This window comes from Poecilia latipinna, unplaced genomic scaffold (genome assembly GCF_001443285.1).
Source record: "Poecilia latipinna isolate Pla-1442-1.1 unplaced genomic scaffold, P_latipinna-1.0 Scaffold307, whole genome shotgun sequence".
NCBI lineage: Eukaryota > Metazoa > Chordata > Actinopteri > Cyprinodontiformes > Poeciliidae > Poecilia > Poecilia latipinna.
In genome coordinates, this window is record NW_015112923.1 from 305639 (window position 1) to 325250 (window position 19612).

Consider the following 19612-nt stretch of genomic DNA (forward strand, 5'->3'; position numbering starts at 1 on the left):
ATATATATATATATATATATATATGTTGATCTACTTTAAGGATTTCAAATGTAAGACTATGAGCTGAAAAGACTCAAAGTAAACACTTCAGGAGTGTGGTTATTCATTGAATTCACTCCGTTGAAGAGCTTGGAAACTTTGAAATTGTAGTTATTTGTTTTTTTTTATATGTATTTATTAAAAATGGTCAAAATCTTTGGTTTAAGCTCCTACAACTGTCAACTGAGGGCCATTTTATATATTATATTACTTATAATATAATGGTGGTATTCTTTGTGTCGTTCTCTGCTCTGTAAGAACTATTCACACCAAAACTTTGACTTTCCAGTTAATTTATTGAGATGTTGTTTCCTTAATGTTTCATCTATTTTGAGAGGTGCAACAAAACACCCCACAGCATGATGCTGCCATGCCCACACTTCACAGTTGGGACGGTGAATAAAAGGTTCCTGCTTTGGGTCTTTATCTCTGAGAACTCTTTCAATCTCTTTTCATAATGGCTTCTTCCTCGCTGAGTGGCCTTTCAGACCACTTTCAGTTGGATGTTGACTCTTTTACCAGCATCTTTACAAGATCTTTTGCTTTTATTTGGAAATTAACATAGAGTTTGAGGTGTTGCCTTAAAATACATTCACAGCTGTGCCTCCAACCATCTTTTTATATAATCATAATTTGGGCTTTCTCATTTTGTTCAAAGGTCATATTTGTGAATGTCATCTTGACACATTTGAATAAAAATAATACAAAACGTTATGGAAAACAAAAAGTTTTCCTTGATATTTTGACATTTAGCAAATGGAAACATGTTCTCAAATTACTAACACATAAAACAGGAAATAGTTACTCTAATTTAATATCAACTGATATAAAAATACTAACTCGTAAGTATTTTTTTTCTGAACTGAGATTTTTAAGCATGAAAATAAATTTTAAAAGAAGTAATAATTGTGCATCTTGTTAGAAATACAATTTTACAAAACTGCAGAAGGTATTTTTGCAGGTTATGCACACAGTATAACAGCAAAGTTTTCTCATTTTTTAATGTTTTGTTATATGAACATTTTTTCTATTATTTTGGAGAAAATGATCATTTTAAGACTGAAAGAAAAATCACTCCTTCACAGTCAAAGAGCACAAACAGTTTAATATTTATTGCAGTTGTGATAAAATCATTTACAGCAAATAGTGTAAAAGCACCAACATGAAACTGTTGCTTCAGACTTGACCAGTAAGTGACATCATCACATCAGAATGACGTCACCAGGATATTCTACAGTTTTGTCTTCGTTATCCATCTGATATCTCTTAGAAAATGATGAAAATGTGAGCGCGACAGCCTGAAAACACTTTGCTATGTTGCATAACATCAAAGCATTCTTACTGCAAAAACTCCTGACTAAAACGGCAATAATAATTTTTTAAAAAGCTTCTTATAGGTCTGTGGATAAAGCTCCGACATTGCACCAATGAAACTGAAGCCCTTATACCTACAACTGTGGCCTAATACTTAGCATCATGCATAAGCCACTCTGCTGTACACACAGATTCATTCTTTGACTAAAACTAATATAGATATTGTTGCTTCCACTGTTGTGAATGTTCAGCTTGAAAAATGCACAGAGACAATTCTGTACCCGGTTTTTGGACTCATGATGTGGAAAAATTAGAATTTGTATAGAAATGTACCCCTTCAACTTCTTGTGCTAAAGCAAAAAAAATAAAAATAAGCATTGTTCAACAAAATTAAATAAAAAAAACCACAATTTTTTACAAAGTGACCTAAAAAATACAGAACCTTGAGAAAATGTATTTACAACCCCGAAAGCACAGGTTTGACAATAATGTTGGGATTTTATATGATCAACAAAATGCATTAGATAACAGTGATGATCATCAAGATTTTCAACATTTCCTAAAATAAAAAAATAATAATGTCATGCTTTTATATTCAGCCTCTGGAAATCAATATTTTGTAGAATTCCCTTTTGTTGCAATTAAAACCCGCTGAATAAGAATATTTCTACCCACAGACAAAAACCTTCTGAATATTTAAAGAAACTTGGACAATGAAATTTACACCAGAATCTAATTTATTTTTGGGGGTTTAATGAAGTTCACTTTTTGGAGTATGTCTCTGCAAGCTTTACACCTCCTGAGACCAAAAGTTTCCCTTTTTTTTTAAAATCTTAAAGTTTATTGTTCTCTAATGTTCTCAAAGAAACCTCTGAGGCCTTCGCAAAACAGCTGGATTTTGGCTGAGATCGAGTTACTCAAACGTTGGCTACATTTTCAAATTCCTAGACTCCTGCCTCATCTGGACTTCACTAATTGGCAACAGAGTAAATGGGGGTGAGTACACAATGCACACCATTACTGTAAAAGTGTTATTCTTTTTCTGCCTCTTCACAATTATGTACTGCTTTGTGTTGAACAATCTAAAAACGTAAAAATGGACAAAGTAAAAGGGGTATAAATATGTTTTCATCGCACTGTTTCTCAGGCTACCATTTATCAAAACTGCACAAGAAAACAAAACAAGTGTCTCACACCAAAATGTTCAAGCTTGTCAGATCATTGAAACCACAGAGGAGAGAGAGAATCCACAACGTCCCGATGACACGGCATCAGACGGGCGTGAAAAGAGAAAACTTTTCAATCAGTGGTGGATCTTTACAGTTCGACCGATGAGCAGGAACAGAAGGCCCGCCAAGAGGGCGAAGAAGATCCCGATGAGGGCAAACACGAAGGACAGACTGTAGCTGAGGTTCAGTGTGAAGTCTGGACAATGGGAAGCTCGCTGTTCGTTGATGAAGGTTTGGACCACATCCAGGACCTGAAGCCACACCACATGCATCACCACGGCACACAGCATGAAAAAACCTGCAGGTGCAGAGAAGAGTTACAGAGTGAGTCCGGGATGCCGTAAACTCGATCATTTCAAGCACTGAAATTCCCTCACTGTAGTTCATGTTCAGCCTCTGCACAATTATTCTTTTTCTCAGATAACACACAGGTCTTGTTCAATCTTTTTGAACATTTTTTTCCCCGTCAGCTTGTTGCTATAATTACTTTAAATTCCATCTCTGATTGGCTAATCAGTCCCTGGTGACGGCTCCTGTTCAAGAAGTAAAGGGTGTTAAAAGGGTGGCTGTGTGTTTGGAGACACAAAGAGAACAAAACTGAATAAACTTTTATCCATAAAATAAGCCGACTCAGTCACAAGGCCTGTTGTTTTGTGCAGAATGTGGTGGAATAAATACTTAGTTGCAATGGATACCGTGGTTTTGTGTGTTTTCAGTGAAGCCCTACAAGACTCCTTTTAAAAATAGAGATAAACAGCTGCATGCGTCGAATAGAAAGTTGCTGAATTATCTTTGTGTTTCCAAAACTTTAGGCTTCTGTTGTTTTTTCTTTCCCCTCATTAATCTCTCATCTTAGAATAAAGTAGATCATAAACGTCTGAATTAATCAATTACGATAACTAACATCGTTGCATCTTAGATTCAAACAATGTCTTGATTTTCATCTCAGCTTTAATTCAGAAAATAGTACTAGTCCCGTAACTCTTCCCCCACACAGTTTGTAGCTTAGAAGAATTGTTTGCCTCGTTAATTAGTAGTTTATCTCCAACTTGACTCTGGATTGTTGGGTCACATTAGTCTTGATTTTTTCTTTATAATATTTAGCAAACTGTAGATTTTTCCAGTTGATTCTTTCAATAAAAAATATAAGACATCACCTCTTCCTTTAGTGCAATTGTTAACTGACTGAAAATGAGAAACTCACATTTTAAATGGATAAAAGACTCATTTTGTTATTAATAACCAATAAAATGTTCATAACTCCTGAGTTATGAACATAACTCCTTTTAAAGAGGTTGAAATTCACTCTGGGGGCGGGGGGGGATTGGGTAGGTTCGTATTTTCAGTACATTACTGCTCAGAAAAACATGCTTAGTCCCCCATGCCGCCCCTGGATTAAACTCACCAGACGTCAGGAAGAAGCCGCCTCCTGCTTTGTACAAGCAGTGACTGGCAAACGGAGCCGCACAGATGATGAGGAACCCTCCGAGAGTTACCGCTGCCACACTTATGAGCATGAAGATCCTCCAGAAGCCTCCGTAGACTGTAGAGAGCGGAGATATTAGCCTGCTGCAGAGAAACGCTGTGTCATAATTTGTATGAATGACACTCACTGATAGCTGTATTGTCTTCTGTTGTACTGTTGGTAGGCCCTGGCTGTGGGAACGGGAACAGGTAGCCAAGGTAGCAGAGTTTTGTGGAAGACTTTTTCCCTTCAGAAAAGAGACATATTTTCACAACGGCTACAGTAATGAAAGTTACCTTAGTTGTACTCATTAGTTTGCAACCTACAGTATAATTTTATATCTTCTCATTACTCATGTGAAATTCCATAAATCCTCAGAAGGTGCCTTTTCATTTCTGCAGACTGTGTCACCATAGTGACCATTAAAAAAAAAATGGATGACACATAACCAGCTGACAGACGACCCTCATTCATCCAGTCACATGAGAGTTTGGGACGTTTCTATCAATAAAAATAGAAGAACATACTGTGCTCCTCCTGCATGAGCAGATTATTTCACTTTTATTAATGTTTTAACTTTATTTAGGCATCCTCAAAAGACTAACAGCACAAAAACCAAACTGTTCTTTGTTTCTGGCATAAAGTTTCACAAGAAATCAAACGATCAGTTTTCTGGAGAGTTAATTTATTCTGCACCATCCACACAGATACAACGTGTTTCTGTCTTTAAGGTATTATTAGTCTCACATGTAAGCAACTCCTCTAAATATGTGAAAATGAATGAGTATTGTGATAAAATAAAAAATAATGTCAGTTCAAACAATAAAATGCTGCTCACTCACAGGATGATATTGCCCCTGTGTAGTTGAGAAATTTATCCAGAGGGATTCCAGAATAGCAAATCCAGAAGAAACCATAATGCAATGAGACGATCTTGCCGCTTTGGTTGTGCGCCACATCAACGGCTAGCTGAAATAAGATTCAGAAAACAAAGGTGGAACTTAAGGTGTACTCTGAGTATGTCCAGCTTTGATTAATATAGCTGATATTGTGTCTCATAAAAATATTCAAACATCTTTAAATACAATGCGATCACACTGAGTTTTATTTAGAGCTACCAAGATAAGGGAGCTGAATATCAATGCATGCCACACTTTTAAGATGTTTTTAATGCAACAAATGTTAAAAATCATGTATTATTTTATTTCTATCTCAAAATTAAGCACTACTTTGCTTTACTCTGTCACATAAAATCCCAATAAAACACACTGTTTTGAGTTATAGGACAATGTTTTGGTAAAGAGGTTCAATGAGTTTGGCAAAGCACTCTATGAGGCCTGCTAGGTGTGGCGCTTTCTCAAACTTATGAGATACAGTTGCAGCATCTGCTGCCACTTTGTCTGTGCAGCTGCTAAAGAAGGTCAAAGGTTGAGCTGAGCAAGGCCCATTAACCTCTGGCTGCTCCTCTTTGGTGCCAACTGAGATTGCAGGCTCTTCATTCATCAGATATAGGAGATGGAAATAGGGAGGATGTATTTTTTTCTCATTATTTTCTACAAAGAAAAAAAACATTGAATTTCTTATGAAGAAATTATTATTAACGGCATTAGATCAGGTCTTTTTTCCATGACTTTCAGATGAATTCACACCCTGAACCTTTAAACACTTTTATTGGGATTGATGTTAAAAATGAACATAAAGTAAAGAATAAGCATGAAAGTTAAATAATGCCTGGTTTTCAAAAGCTTTCCCAATTAATGCCACATCTTTTACATTTCGGCTTTGACATTCAATGATACTGAAACATATTTTGATCGAAATCATTAAATCGTCTAAAGCCCTCAGAAGGTTATAGTAGGTTTTTTTTCAACAATCTTCCTTTATTTAGTTCTTCTCATCTACTCCGACCATCTTTCCCACAGCATGACGCTGTCACCACTATGTTGCAAAGTACGGATGAATATGGGCACACAAGCTGAATTTCTGGTCCTTCCGTCTTGCTAAACATGCTATGTCCCCTGCAGAGCTTGACTTCCACTGGCTTCTTTCAACAATGGCTTTACTCGTCCTTCTTCCCCACAGGCTGGTGTTGTTCAATTAAAAGATGTCTTCTCAACCAATTCTAAAACCTGAGCTGACGGTCTCTGCAGTTTCTTTATTATTCTTTTGGATGAAATAGTATTTTGTCCAAGGAGCTGTCTCAGCTCATTAATGCTCTATTTGACATCTGAAATCAATTGATTGCACAAGATGTTGAAGAGAGCTGAACACAAATGCATGCCACACCTTTCAAAGATTTTATCCACATAAAAATCTTAAAAATGTGGTACAATTATACGAAAACATTTGTTTCTTTTCAACTACTTTTTTTTTTATCACATAAAATCCTCATAGCTTGTTGAAACTTAGAAACCTCATGGTACAACCTAAAGCTTCATAAGGAGTTAGACTTCTCAGTGTAGCATGCACCACCCAGCACCACTCCAGTTTTATGGTCCTGTTCTCCAGTGTCCGTGTCAGTACAAGCCCTCTCTGGAAGTTGGAAAGCTAAGTATGCTCTACTCGGTGATATATAATATGCCGTCATGCCTTTGTGACTACAGGGACTTATATTTCTATCTTAGAGGCACACGGTACAAGCTCTTCCTCAATCACTGCATAGCTGCACACACATTACATTAAACAGAGTCGAATTACCGGGATTCCTCTCCACTCTGTAGTCCAGCTGCTGAGAAAATAATCGGAGCAGCTGATCTTTGAATCTCATTGAATGTCAGCAACTAAATGAGTTGATGTCTGCTGTGTAATGTTATGCAGTAATAAAACGCAACTTGAAGAGCAGAAAAACTTGCCTTATTCTTGTTTCATTAACTAGTAGTGAATACAGCTGTTCTCATATCCTCCCTGACCTGCAGCCTTTTTGAGAGACCAGTACTCACCGTAATTGTCAGACTGTCTTTGGAGTCCTTATTTTCTGGGTCACAGGTTTGTGAGGCTAAAAGCCAGTAATCGGTTCCAAAAGAAAGGAAGATAAATGCTGCTCCCAAAGCCCCAAACACCCCAGCAAAACACAATGCCACGCTGAGCTTCATATTCCAGGATCGGCCGCTAGATTCACACACTTGGTTTTCTTGAACAGAGATTCAGATCCTCTGATTTGGTGGGTTTCTAGCCTATCCAGTTGTGTATCATTGGGTTACTGGATCTTCAGTCCTCCTCGCTATCTGTTTCTGTGTTATGGGAGGATAAAGTTGTCCACATGATTCTTTTGGATCCTCCAGCCCAGTCCCCTCCCTGCCCCGGGGCTATTTTTGATGTCTGGTTGAAGGTGGCTGCTCCTCTCCGCTGTGGAGCTGAATGCATGGAGCATTTGGTGAGCGTGAGGGGAAGGGGATTAGCGCAGAAATAACCAGGCAACTGGACACCCAGAATCTGAGAGGGAATGTCAGAGTGGGGTGAGACAGAAATGGCAGCAAAGGAGAGCATAATCCAACAACACCAACCCCTTCTCTCCTACAAGACAACAAAGTGATGATGCCCCAGGAGGGACAAGTTTAAATCTGCCAGACGGTTTTGCAAAATCTCTGAAACTCACTTCAGAGATTTGATTTATTCTGAAGTGAGTTTTCACATGCAAAACAACATATCAATAACATTTTCCTTTAGTTGTGAAATTTGTTTTTGCTTTAAATCGTTCGTCAAAACAAAACCTGCAACTTCGTCTATTGACATTGTGTGAGGCTCCTGATCAGAGTTTTACGTTTTACTTGTTTTTAATCAGATTTCTTCTTCACATGTGTTTCTTTGTATTCTGAACAGCAGCAAAGCAGTTTGAGTTGTAAGTGGGAATAAAGAAATGACTAAAATACTGCAACAATAAAACACATGGAGGAGTTTTGTTTGGAAGACCAAAACAGGCTGAAATTCTTTATCACTATTTTATTGTCAAACACAATCGGCTGCCATTACAAGCCATCTTACATACTGTAAGGATTGGTTGGTACATGCAAGTAAAATTATACTCAAGTCCCAACATTTTTTTTTTTCCTGTAGACTTGCTAGTGTGTACTCTAAGTCCGCCCGAGTAAATGAGTTGGTTTGGTCAGCTTCTGGTGGTCAGGAGTCTTTCTTTGTCAACTTCATCCCAACAGAGTAAAATCTCATTTTGATTTTCAACAAAATATTTTGAATTTTAGTAATAGCTCAGTTTGGTCAACTGCCATATGGTGTATATTTAGAAATACTAAAATTATATTTTAAATAGAGCAGCAGTAAACCTGATGACCCACCAGGGGGCAGACAAAACAGTTTATGATATTATGAATGTCATTAAGTAAAATTACACGAAAATAAATAAATGTGCCTTGTATCTGGCATCAGTAAAACATAAATGTTCTTGTTTTTGTGCGCATGGAGAATTAGGGGTTTTGTTTTTATTCTGAGAAAAAAGAATCCTGTACAGACTTTTCTTCAAGGACAATAATTGTATTAATTTTTTTTTTTAGTTTTTGTTTTATTTCAGTTTTCTTTTGATATATAGATAGTAGCCCACCAATTCTTAAAGTCCACCTGATACATACTTTAGAAACTGATTCAGGGTGCATATTTTACTGTATTCATTTATTTTCTTTTATAATGTTTTTTTAAAAGTATGATTTTAGTTCAATGTGTATTTTACTATATAGTTCTTAACTTCCATGTGATACATCCTTGAGAAATTTGTTTTAAAGAAATGGAGACGTTTTCATTTATTTATCTATTTATTTTTATTTAATTTATCTATTTCACTTCTTTCAGCATATTTAATTTTCCTTGCATGTTTTGAAGGTTCATGTGATGTGTACTTGAGAAATTAAGACAATAATTTACTTTTTAAAATATGTTTGGTTTCATTATTTTTAATGTCAGTTTTATAGTTAATTTTAATTAATGTTTTGGTTCTTAAGGATTAACACTGAGAATTGTTGAGATTTTATATTTATTTTGTTATTTGTAATTTGCTTTGTTTTATTATATAATTTTAAACGATATTATTTACATTTTAGGTCCAAATGCTAAATTTTTGATAATATTTTATTTTATTTTATTTTATTTTATTTTATTTTTATACTATGTGTTGTAGATTTTTTTTAATTAAAGTAGCAGTGCTCGAGATGATCCAGTAGGTGGCAGGAAATAAACACAATTTGTTCATTCAAAGGTCGTTGAAGAAAACAAAAGGAAGGACCTCAAAAAATGTAAATGATGTCCCTTTTTACTAAACGTCAGAATTATAGGCAGAGCTTTTTATAACTCAAAATAAATTACAATTAAATTATTTTAATTTCTTCGTTACAAACAATTTACAGCTAATAACGAAAAGCATTTTTTTTTTCATGTCCCACATCTGTGACGTAAATGGATGATACCATCTACTTCACAGTCACGGGGGAACAGTCACTTCAAAAATTACTTATAAGAATAAAACAATTCACCTTTAACCTCTGCGATAAGAAATACACACTTCTCTTAAAGTGTAAGATGTTTCTTTTAACCCAGTAGCTTTGACACGGTCCAACATGTCTGCCCCCTCTCCGGCAGCGGTCCACCGTCTCCCCCATTGCGGCTGCCGGAGCGGCCCGCCGGCTCTGAGACGTCCGCCGTGTTTGCTTACAGTAGAGCCGGATGGGAGCTTCCGCCTCGGCTGTGAGCGAGCTGTCACCGCGGGAGGATGAACAACCAGAGATGTAGCACTTTATTCCTGAAACTGAAAGGACGGAAGGGGATCATACACTGTATCTATGTGGTGGGCTTTATGGTGAGTCGGGAACTGCGGGTCCTTGTTGCTGCTTCAGGTGTCTAACTGGGTGAGATGTGAAATCAATGACACTGGTAGTCCGGGCAGGCTTTCATAACTCAGGTGTGATGTTAAGCATGTAAAGGTCCAGATTAGAACCGGTTCAGTCTCATTTCTATCGCTGGTTAACTGGTGCTGTGGTAATGGGCTAATCATTGAGGAATCTGAGAATGTCAAGTTGTTCTAACACCTCAACAAGCTGCTGCAGAGGAGTTTTAAATTCACAAACACACAATGATCAATTCTTTGAAGCTTTTGTAATTAAGGAGGTTTTGGGTCACCCCCTCAGATTCTTCCAAATTAAAGCCTTTCACAGTTTCAGTCATCTAATTAAAGGTGACTGAAATAATTCAGGAAACTCACTTGAAAGCTAAAGGGGGGTAAAAAAAAATGTTACCTAAGCTTTAAAAGAATGTCATTATTGGATTGTGTTAGAGCGCTGTATGAGCAGCTGTGTGCATCCAATTAAGCATTTGGCAAAAGCTACTTCAATCTCAGCTTGCAGAAAAACAGGATGTAGCTGCTGTGTCTGATTTGTGCTATGTAAGCATGCACTGAATACTGTATTAATAGCTGTAGATTGTCTGCATGTTTCACCTGTTTCTAACCTGCTGGCTGTCACGTTTCCTTTGACTCCTCCCTCCTGCAGGGAGTGAAGCTGCTGTCTGACACACCCATGTACTCCATCAGTATAAAAACAAAACCCAAGCCATTCTTTTGAAGCTTGTGTCTTCACAAAGTCAAAGATGTGTAATTCAGACGAATATCTGCAGAAGAGTATATCCGTAAAAGGTCTGATGAATAAGTTGTTGCTTTATAATATTTCCTTCTTTGTTTTTGTTTCTTCTGTGTTTTTGGTGAGACTGGTTGCCCTGAGAAACATAAATTTAGACTGGAAGCGCTGCTGATTTAAATTTCAGCAGCAGCACAAAGTACAAAATCTGGGAGGATATAATAAATAACTTTTTCTTTTCCTGTGATGAGTAATATAACTTTATCATTCTGCTATGTATCTACTATTTTCTTACCTGTGTATTTACTTTGTTTTTTAATTGTTATTGTTATTCTATATTTGCAGTTGAAGGACTTTATTCTTACTACTAGTAATTATTTTATGTTTTTATATTATTGTTTTTATGGCTATTTGGTAATGTTTTCATATAATTTAACTATGTTTATATTTCGTTTCTGTACTATATCTGTGATAACTGTGAATGTTTATATTACTGTTGGATATGTGTTTTATTTTATATAATATTTTTTATGTTGAAGCTGTTTTAACACAGAGTTGATTTTTTTTTATTTACAAATCTTCTAAGTCATATTCAATTAATCAGAATATGTGCTCTGAATGAAAACTACATTTTGAAAATAACCTTTTAGGAGATATCAAACATACTTTTCATTACACCTACATTCCTGAATTAAAATGTATTTTTATTTAGCTGCTGTAATATTCTAATCTTAAATGTCACATTTTCATGAACTGTGAGTGAGTAATTATCAACATTAACAGCAAAAAAGCTTTAAAATATATCAATTTATGATTAGTAATGTTTCACTTAGTGAGTTGAGTTACTGAAATAAACACGCTTTTCAATATTTTTTTTATTTATTGAACATTATTTACTTCCACACTTACTCATAATAAGCTATCTGTAAAAAAATGTTGTTATTCTTTAAGTTTTGTTTTCTTTTATTTTTTTTATTTATTTTTTGTCCTGTCCCAAAACTGATTGAATCATTTTTGTGATCTTCTCTTGTTTTCTGTAGGACTTGTTCGGGGTGAGCATGATCATCCCGCTCTTGAGCCACCATGTAAAGGCTCTTGGCGCGAGTCCCACAGTGGCTGGAATCGTGGGTGAGTTGTGTTTTCATAATAGTTAGTGATATGTTACATTTCTGTGAGCTCAGCCTTCTGAAACAAACTGTCTGACGGCTACAAAAGACAAATCAGACAACATAAATGTCACATTCAAAATTAATTAGTTACTAAAACTTTACAGATCAATACGAAAAGGACAAAATTGGTGAATTAATTCAGAAAACATTCATCTTTAACCCAATACTTAAACACAGGAGTGTACTTTTAACAAAGACTGTCTTCTTTACGTTAGACGGCTTCACTTCATTCAACATGTTTTATTGGAATTTCTGTGACAGATCAACGCAAAAATAATTATTAAGTTGCGAAAGGTAAAAGATTTTCATTTTGTTATTAAAATTCTAAATCTAACATCTAGCCCTCTTTCTGATACCCTTCAAAAATAATTAGAGAGCATCACCCGGGAAAGCAGCCAAGAATTAGTTATTCACTTCCCACATCTGGAGGGACAACAAGAACAAAATCATAAAAAGTCTTGTTTAAACATTTTAGAAAAGCCATACAGCTTGAGGAAGATGTTCTTTTCACATGAATGTAATATTATAACTTGTTCGACTTCACTTAAATTTCAGTTTGTGGTAGAAAACTAACGTAGCAAATCGTACTGAACTCTCCATCTCCAGTTAAGAACATGGAAGTGGGAGCTTTATGTTGTGTTGAGTAATACATTTCTGCAAGGTCAGGAAAGGTTTTCAGAGTTAGTAGGAAAATGGACAGAGAACAATATTTAAAAGAAAAGCTGTAAAAAAAAAGACTTGTTTTTAGAGCACATAACATCCTAACAAAAGATGCTGTTGTCTGTTGTTCGTGGTTGTAATGTGAAAACGTTCCTGAAATTTGAAGGGTTATGAATACATGTGGTACTGTGCTATAACCACTGTGGAAAAAAACACAAAAAAACACATTTTCTTGTGCAGATTGACAAGAAAATGTGCATTCAATTTAAATGCAACACTTAAATAGTTTGCTGTGATTTCTTTCATAGCTTCTCTTCATATATTAGGATTTATTATCCATGTAAACTCAAAAAATGGAAGTTCCCCAGTTTATTATTCTGGATGCAAATCTGAATCATAAAACCAATTTTACAGTCACCTTAACTGTTTAGTAGATAGTACTCAATCAACAAATAGTATTTACACTTTTAAAATTAACAATAAAAATCTGCAAGCAAGATTTTTATTTGTAACTTGATCTATAATTTGCAGGATCTACGTATGGAATATTGCAGCTTTTCTCCAGCACAATAGTGGTGAGTATTGACTTTGTTTCTCTGTGCAGCCTCCTTTTCTGTAGGATTTTCTGGTAAACAAGACGAGCCCTCTTTAGTGGCCAAAATGGCTGAATTCCTGGTAATTCGTGGAAACAAAAAAAAAAAAAAAAAAAAAACTGGCTGTTCAAGATTGATTGTGATCGCACAATGGGATCACTGTGAAGACTTTAACGCGCGTAAGTGGCTCCTGGTCAGCCACAAAATCCTTCTTTTAATACAGAAATCATTTCTAATCGTCTCCGCCCTTCAGAGAGCGACCTACAAAATCAACAAAATCATGAAGTTGCATGATTTAAAATTTAAAAAAAAATGAAGGAAAGAGCACAAAGTAAGTTTGGCATCTGCAGCTGAATTCTTAACTCCTTCTGCTGCTGCCGCTGCTGCTGCACACGGCTCCAGAAATTGGTTTAATTTTCAGGGGTCATGGGACAAATTAAGCACATAAAGAGTCATCTGTTGGTGCCCTCATGCAGACGGACTGGATCCCCGTGAATGTTGGGATAATGTGAACAGCTGCAACCCAAAAGTTTACATCCAGAGCACAGATCGTCTCAACTGCTCCTAATTTTATCATTTCATCATTGCTGTGGGTCTGTGTGTGAGAGAGAGAGAGCGAGAATCTAATCGAACCACAGCTGCTTGGCGCACAGAGGATGTGGAGTTTTAGTTGTTGTGCCTCTTGTTTTTGAGTCGTGTGGGGTTTTTTTTGGTTTTTTTTACACAACTAGCATAGTTTCAGAGCAAAGTCACAAACTTTTCTTTACTGTACGCGCTTGTTAAGAAATATGCTTTTCCTTTGTCCAACTCTGCCATTGATAGCTTAATGATACGCTTATTGCCAAAGCGTATGTCGATGTGTCGTTGAACGGATCGGTGTGTGATTGGCAGGGCAGCTGGAGCGACGTGGTGGGGCGGCGCTATTCCCTGCTGACGTCTATCCTGCTGAGCGCCTGCGGTTACGGCCTGCTGGGGATTTCTACAAGCATCACTTTATTTGTCCTCGCACGAATACCTGTGGGTGAGTTTGAGGGTGGGGGGCTGACAGCACCAAATGACCGCCTGTTCCAAAGACTCTTGTGGATAAAACGTCTGATTTAAGCTGTACGTCCCTCTGAAGACATCAGAGCCTCTTTTTTTTTTTTTTTTTCCCCTGTTGTGCTTTGAAAATAACTAAAGTTCAGCCATGCTGAATTGACTTTTTTGAAAATTTATTTCCCCACAGGTTCTCTACTCTATTTAGGTATTGACTTTAACTAGGCCATTCTAATACATGACCTAATCCAAGTGTCTACAACCTTAACAATCTAAAGAGGCATTTTGTCCCCTCTGCCCAGCGAAATAAAACTCATTAATAGCCACAGATGTTAAACAAAATGTTAATTTTTCAGCTGGAATGTGAAATTTTAATTTGATCTCTAGCCTGTTGAGTGCAACTGATTTTCTTGCAGGATTTAGCTCAATCCATCTTCACATTTTCTCTTTTCCTGCTGAAGAAAATCATCCCCACAGCATGATGCTGCCACCATCTTTCACCGCATGGATGGTGTGTTCCTTGTTGTGAACTCAATTCACTAATTAGACAACATCTGGTTGCACTTGATGAACGACGGATGACGCAAACACACGTCCCACATTTCAGATTTTTATTGATTAAATTCTGCATTTTCTGTCTAATTATGCATAACTTTGTTTTATATATTAAACATCAACATGTGGAAAATTTACCAACAATTTTATAACTAGTGTGTGTGTATTTTATTTTTTTTCAGGGCTGTTCAAACACTCCTTGTCCATCTGCAGAGCTTTGCTGTCAGACCTGGTGTCTGAATCAGAGCGCCCTCTTGTGATGGGACACTTTAATGCGGCCTCCAGCGTCGGCTTCATCCTGGGTCCTGTAGTAGGCGGCTACCTCACTGAGCACGAAGGAGGCTTTTACACCTCCTCATTTACATGTGCAGCCATCTTTCTTATCAATGCTGGTGAGCCTAAAGCGCTAAATAATCCGACATTACAAAATCTCATTCTTAAGTCTGTGTTTTTATTTCTCTTTATTTTCTTTATGCTTCAACTGATTTCAACAATTCATATATCAAAACGTTCACCTTCTACTGGTGAATTCTAATTCTGCCGTAACCTTTTTGGTAATTTCATCTTTCATACTTTATGCAATATTTTAACATTTATCCAGATTTTGACTCCATAGAATCCCAAAGAATGAAAACATTCAGAATTCCACAAAACTCTGCAAAAACTTTGTGCTCTTTAACAATCTATTAGTTTTGCTTACTTCAACCTAAAACTCCTTTCAACTTTTAGATAAGTCACAAGATGTTAAGCTGTCTTCAAATGATTCAGCTTCTTGATATCTCTTTTGATTTTTATAAAATCAGGATTTAAGTGTTATGTATATTTTTGTCCATTTTCAGTTTTTTTAATGTGTTTCAATGATGCGATTCTTCAACTTGCACAGTGTGCATTGATGCTTTTTCAAGTTTGACTGGTTTTTCACAAACAAAATGCTGCTGTTCATGCATTTTTAACCCTACGGAAATGATTTATGCTTCAAAAGATAGCCACGGGCGTCTGCTTTGAGGAAATATAAGCATCACTGCCACTTCCTGAGCACCGGCATGTCTCCCCTTCCTCCATTTGGGCTCCATATAAAATATTTTCAGCTCCGTCTCTTTCTTCAACAACCCCTGGCGCGTCCTCTCAGCAGTTTTTCTATTTGCTGTCTAATGTCGTGTTTGTGCTTCAGGGCTGGTGTGGCTGCTGCCGTGGAGCGAGACGATAACCGATCGAAACGCAACTAACTGCAGCAACAGCGCCAGCAAAAGGTGCCACGACAAACACTGCGGCAAGTCTGTGCAGAACGGCTCTCATGCAAACAACCACCACTCAGCGTCGCCGACGGAGACCGAAGCGGAGCGCAGAGCTGCTGGGAAGCCTGGCCTGAGGTGGAGGGAGGTGTCGCTGCTCCAGCCTGCATGGAGACAGCTCACCTCCGTCAGCTCCAGGATTCACATGGTGGCCTCTTCCGACATGTGGGACCTCTTTCTGGTGCGTCTCTTGATGGCCGTCGCCATCATGCTCTACTACAGTAACTTCTCTCTGGCCATGGAGGAGCGTTTCTCGATGAAACCGAAGATGACGGGCTATCTGATCAGCTACAGCAGCACCTTGGGGGCCCTGGCCGGGTTCCTGGTGGGGCCGGTCACCCAGCTCTACAGGAACAACATGCCCGCTCTGCTGCTCCACTCCACCATGCTCACCTGTCTGCTCATTTTCCTCTACGCCGCCGCTCCGAGCGTGTGGCAGGTGGTGCTCACCTCCACCTTCTTCGCCATTTCTACCTCTATCGGACGGACGTGCATCACAGACCTGGAGCTCCAAAGGGGAGGCGTCCACACCAGCGGGACTCTGATCGGGGCCGGCCAGTCGGTGACGGCCGTGGGCCGCGTCCTGGCCCCGCTCCTCTCTGGTCTGACCCAGGAGATCAGCCCCTGCGGTCCGCCCAGTCTGGGGGTCGTGCTCGCTCTGGCAGCTGTGGGTTTGCTCCTCGTCAGAATCCCAAAGTGGGACGGGAGGGCGCTGGCAAAAACAGTGAAACTTTAAAACCGTTTCTGCAGCTGAATGACGATCTTTTGTCGAGTCGATGCAGATCCGCCACTTTTCGAAGTGCTCTTATTTGCGGCAAGCATCTGTGGCGAACGGGAGACCCTCAGCGCGAACAGAGTCTCTCACCACGGATGCCTCCGCCAAACGAATCTGCTGATGTCACGACACAAGGACCGCAGGCTTTTCTCTCAGGGACCGTGGACGTTTGCAGCTCGGAGGAAAAGGCTGCAGAATTTCTTGTGCTTCCTTACATGCTGAAGTCGGATCTCACAGAAACACGCAGTGAGGGCCTTAACTTTGGCTCGGTGTCCTTGTTACTGCAATAATCTACGCCGTGTTGTTAATTTAGTTCTGTCAGCGCTACTTAGAGGTACACTCGCCACTGATTTATGAAGACACAAGACCACTGAAACTGTCGTTATTGCAGATCCTCTAGTTATAACTTTGTGACCAATACTCGTTCTGCAACTGTTGGAAAGGTTCGCAAGGATTTTATCCATTTCTAATTTCTCTTTCCAAACCATTTGTGTGCATTTAAAATGTTTCTGCTGTTAGCAGTCATTAAATATTTATATTAGGAATGTTAAGTTGTGTTAAAAAAAGGGGAAGGGTTACCATCTTATAAGAAACACTAAATGATGTTGCTGTTTACATTTTAATTCTGTTCAAACTTCCCATTATCTACTTTATTCCATTACACACTGATATTTTTTTACTGTTATATTTCCATTTTACAATTTTTTGCAGATGCTAAGCAGATGCTAACATAAATAAAAATGGTTTATTTAAAAATAGGATGTGTAGTTAATATTAAATTTAGACATATTTCTACTTATCAGCATGAACCATAATTATGAATAATGGTAGCTAAGCTATTTCAGGAACCTAAATTATGTTATTAATGCTGCTAAACAGAGCTTTGAAAAATGTAATTAAATCATGAGTTTTATTGGGGCTTTTTTAATGCATGTAGCTCAGAAGCTCCTTTCTACTGCAAAATCACAACCGGTGTGTCCTGCACACTGTTAAACCTAGATGGCAGGAATGTTCTTCCAAAATGATCCAAGGATAGGCTGGACCAGAAGCAGTTCAAGGCAACGTCTCAACACTGAAAAGGGTTAAGTCTTGCTCTCTCTCACTAAATCGAAGTCTGATCCAACTGCAGACATGATTGGGCTGCTTACATGCAGGCCGGTTGAATTCCAATCAGCAGCATTTCTCTTGACGCATCTTCACTATTGATTATTGATTAAGACGTATTGTAACGGAGGAAATTGTGAGAAAAGGTCATAAAGCATCAGAATGTAAAGATAATCTACCAAAGCAGAGATTATGGTTTCATCTATACAACACATGCTGTTATAGATGCATCAATTGTATTTCCTCCTTTAGCCTTATAAAACAGCTTTCATGTAGCAAAATTGCACTATGCCTGTGTGTCATTACTTGATTTCATTTGCAGTTTTTATCTAAAGTCCCAGGTAAGAATTTTCACCTTAGATAAATCACTGTGATAAATTTGTGATTGTAATTTTTCACCATTTAAAAAATTGTTCTATATTATTTCGGGCATATTGACCTGTTTAAATTGTAGAAGTAGTAATATGAAAAACTTTTACAAATTACACCTCAGTGGCACCTTTTCTTTTCTAATGCAGTGTAAATGGTGTAAAGTAAATTCAGCTTTTAACCTTAATGGCAACTCTAAATGAAGTAAATCATTTTTTTTCTTTGCACTACATATTAAACAAGTACAGCCCTAAATAATGGTAAGTATTGTTCAAAATAATTGTGAATGAAAGTTTTTCTTTTTATGTCTGAGTTCAAGATGCCCTTACTGTGACGCATAAAAAAGTCCAGTTTGACTTAAAACAGTATTTTGACAGTTTTATTTTATCTCGTATTCAGTTGCTAAACACCATAATTAATCACTACATCATATTAATATGTCTTTTAGATTTAGGGCAAAATCACTTTCTGTTGTTAAACTATTCTAGCTTTAAATTAAGCTTTTCATTTTCTGAAAGAAATGCAATGTGGTGAGTTCATCTGTAATTTAGCTTTTTTTTTTCTTCCCTCTGCATATCTGCACCTCTCATCTACGTGGGCCCCATGTGGCTGGATGGGAACTGAGTTTGCAATCGGCTCTTGAATTGACTAAATATGACTAACGGCAGTAAAACTGCTGTTCTACTACTACTGGTTTCTGAAAGATAGTTGAAAACACATCTAGGACTCACACAAGACCCACAGCTTTAATTTTTAAATATTTTTGCAGATGCAAGAGAAGTTTGTTCAGAGACTTTGGTAAGTCTTTGTTCTTTTAAATGCGAAACCTTTGTGTTTTTACAGTTTAATCACGTTTTGCATTCTTCAGTTGTCCCCCATGCGTTATGGAGGAGTTTGTGTTTATGAAGGTTCATCACTGCTGTTGGTTGGACTAATGTTTTAATATTTAATATTTGCAGTGCCTTTACAAAAGTGTTTGCATCAAGAAAAAAATGTGCATGATTGTGAAATGGAAAGAAAATGATAAACGGTTTTCAAAATAATTCCAAATAAAAAACTGAAGTCTGAAACATTTTTTGTGATGAAACTCTTTTGTTCTAGTTATAGCTGCAGGTTTTTGATGAATGCTTATGGTGCCTCTGCAAATCTAGAAACTGAAGTATTTTATGTATATATTTATTTATTTATTTTTTCAAAGATGCTCAAATTCAGTCAGACTGGATGGAGACCATCTCTGTACTTCAGTGTTTAAGACTTACAAGATGCAATGAAGATTTTTATTTGAGGATTAAGAATGAAGTCTTAACACCTGTGAATGAATTTTCCTCTGTCATTATGAGCTACATTAATAATAAAATCCACTGAATTTTTTAGTTGTAACAAAATGTAAAAAAAAGAATACTTTTTCCATTTACAGTTTGACATTTTTAAATTGATGAATGAA

General features: G+C 37.3%; 2 protein-coding genes across 2 annotated transcripts; one reads left to right on the plus strand and one right to left on the minus strand.

Moving 5' to 3' along the window:
• Nucleotides 1–2183: 2183 nt before the first annotated feature.
• Nucleotides 2184–7404, minus strand: tmem182a (transmembrane protein 182a). The gene is made up of 5 exons (XM_015034629.1): nucleotides 6987–7404; nucleotides 4890–5016; nucleotides 4196–4294; nucleotides 3988–4125; nucleotides 2184–2880 (listed from the first exon to the last, which is right to left on the minus strand). The coding sequence occupies exons 1-5, from the start codon at nucleotides 7137–7139 to the stop codon at nucleotides 2657–2659; spliced, it is 741 nt and encodes a 246-aa protein (XP_014890115.1). The 5' UTR covers nucleotides 7140–7404; the 3' UTR covers nucleotides 2184–2656.
• A 2145-nt stretch (nucleotides 7405–9549) lies between these two features.
• On the plus strand, nucleotides 9550–19147 carry mfsd9 (major facilitator superfamily domain containing 9). Its single transcript, XM_015034630.1, has 6 exons — nucleotides 9550–9844; nucleotides 11657–11744; nucleotides 12977–13020; nucleotides 13930–14059; nucleotides 14811–15020; nucleotides 15800–19147. Exons 1-6 carry the CDS (start codon nucleotides 9758–9760, stop codon nucleotides 16654–16656), a joined length of 1416 nt encoding a protein of 471 aa, XP_014890116.1. The 5' UTR covers nucleotides 9550–9757; the 3' UTR covers nucleotides 16657–19147.
• Nucleotides 19148–19612: the final 465 nt, after the last annotated feature.

Bases quoted from the DNA above. Each gene is read 5' to 3' on its own strand.
- mfsd9 (XM_015034630.1), top strand. From the start codon at position 9,758: ATGAACAACCAGAGATGTAGCACTTTATTCCTGAAACTGAAAGGACGG. The intron at 11,745-12,976 runs GTGAGTTGTGTT...TATAATTTGCAG, and splicing joins CACAGTGGCTGGAATCGTGG to GATCTACGTATGGAATATTG. The intron at 14,060-14,810 runs GTGAGTTTGAGG...ATTTTTTTTCAG, and splicing joins CCTCGCACGAATACCTGTGG to GGCTGTTCAAACACTCCTTG.
- tmem182a (XM_015034629.1), bottom strand. From the start codon at position 7,139: ATGAAGCTCAGCGTGGCATTGTGTTTTGCTGGGGTGTTTGGGGCTTTG. The intron at 4,126-4,195 runs GTGAGTGTCATT...CGCTCTCTACAG, and splicing joins AGAAGACAATACAGCTATCA to TCTACGGAGGCTTCTGGAGG. The intron at 2,881-3,987 runs GTGAGTTTAATC...CTGCACCTGCAG, and splicing joins CGGCTTCTTCCTGACGTCTG to GTTTTTTCATGCTGTGTGCC.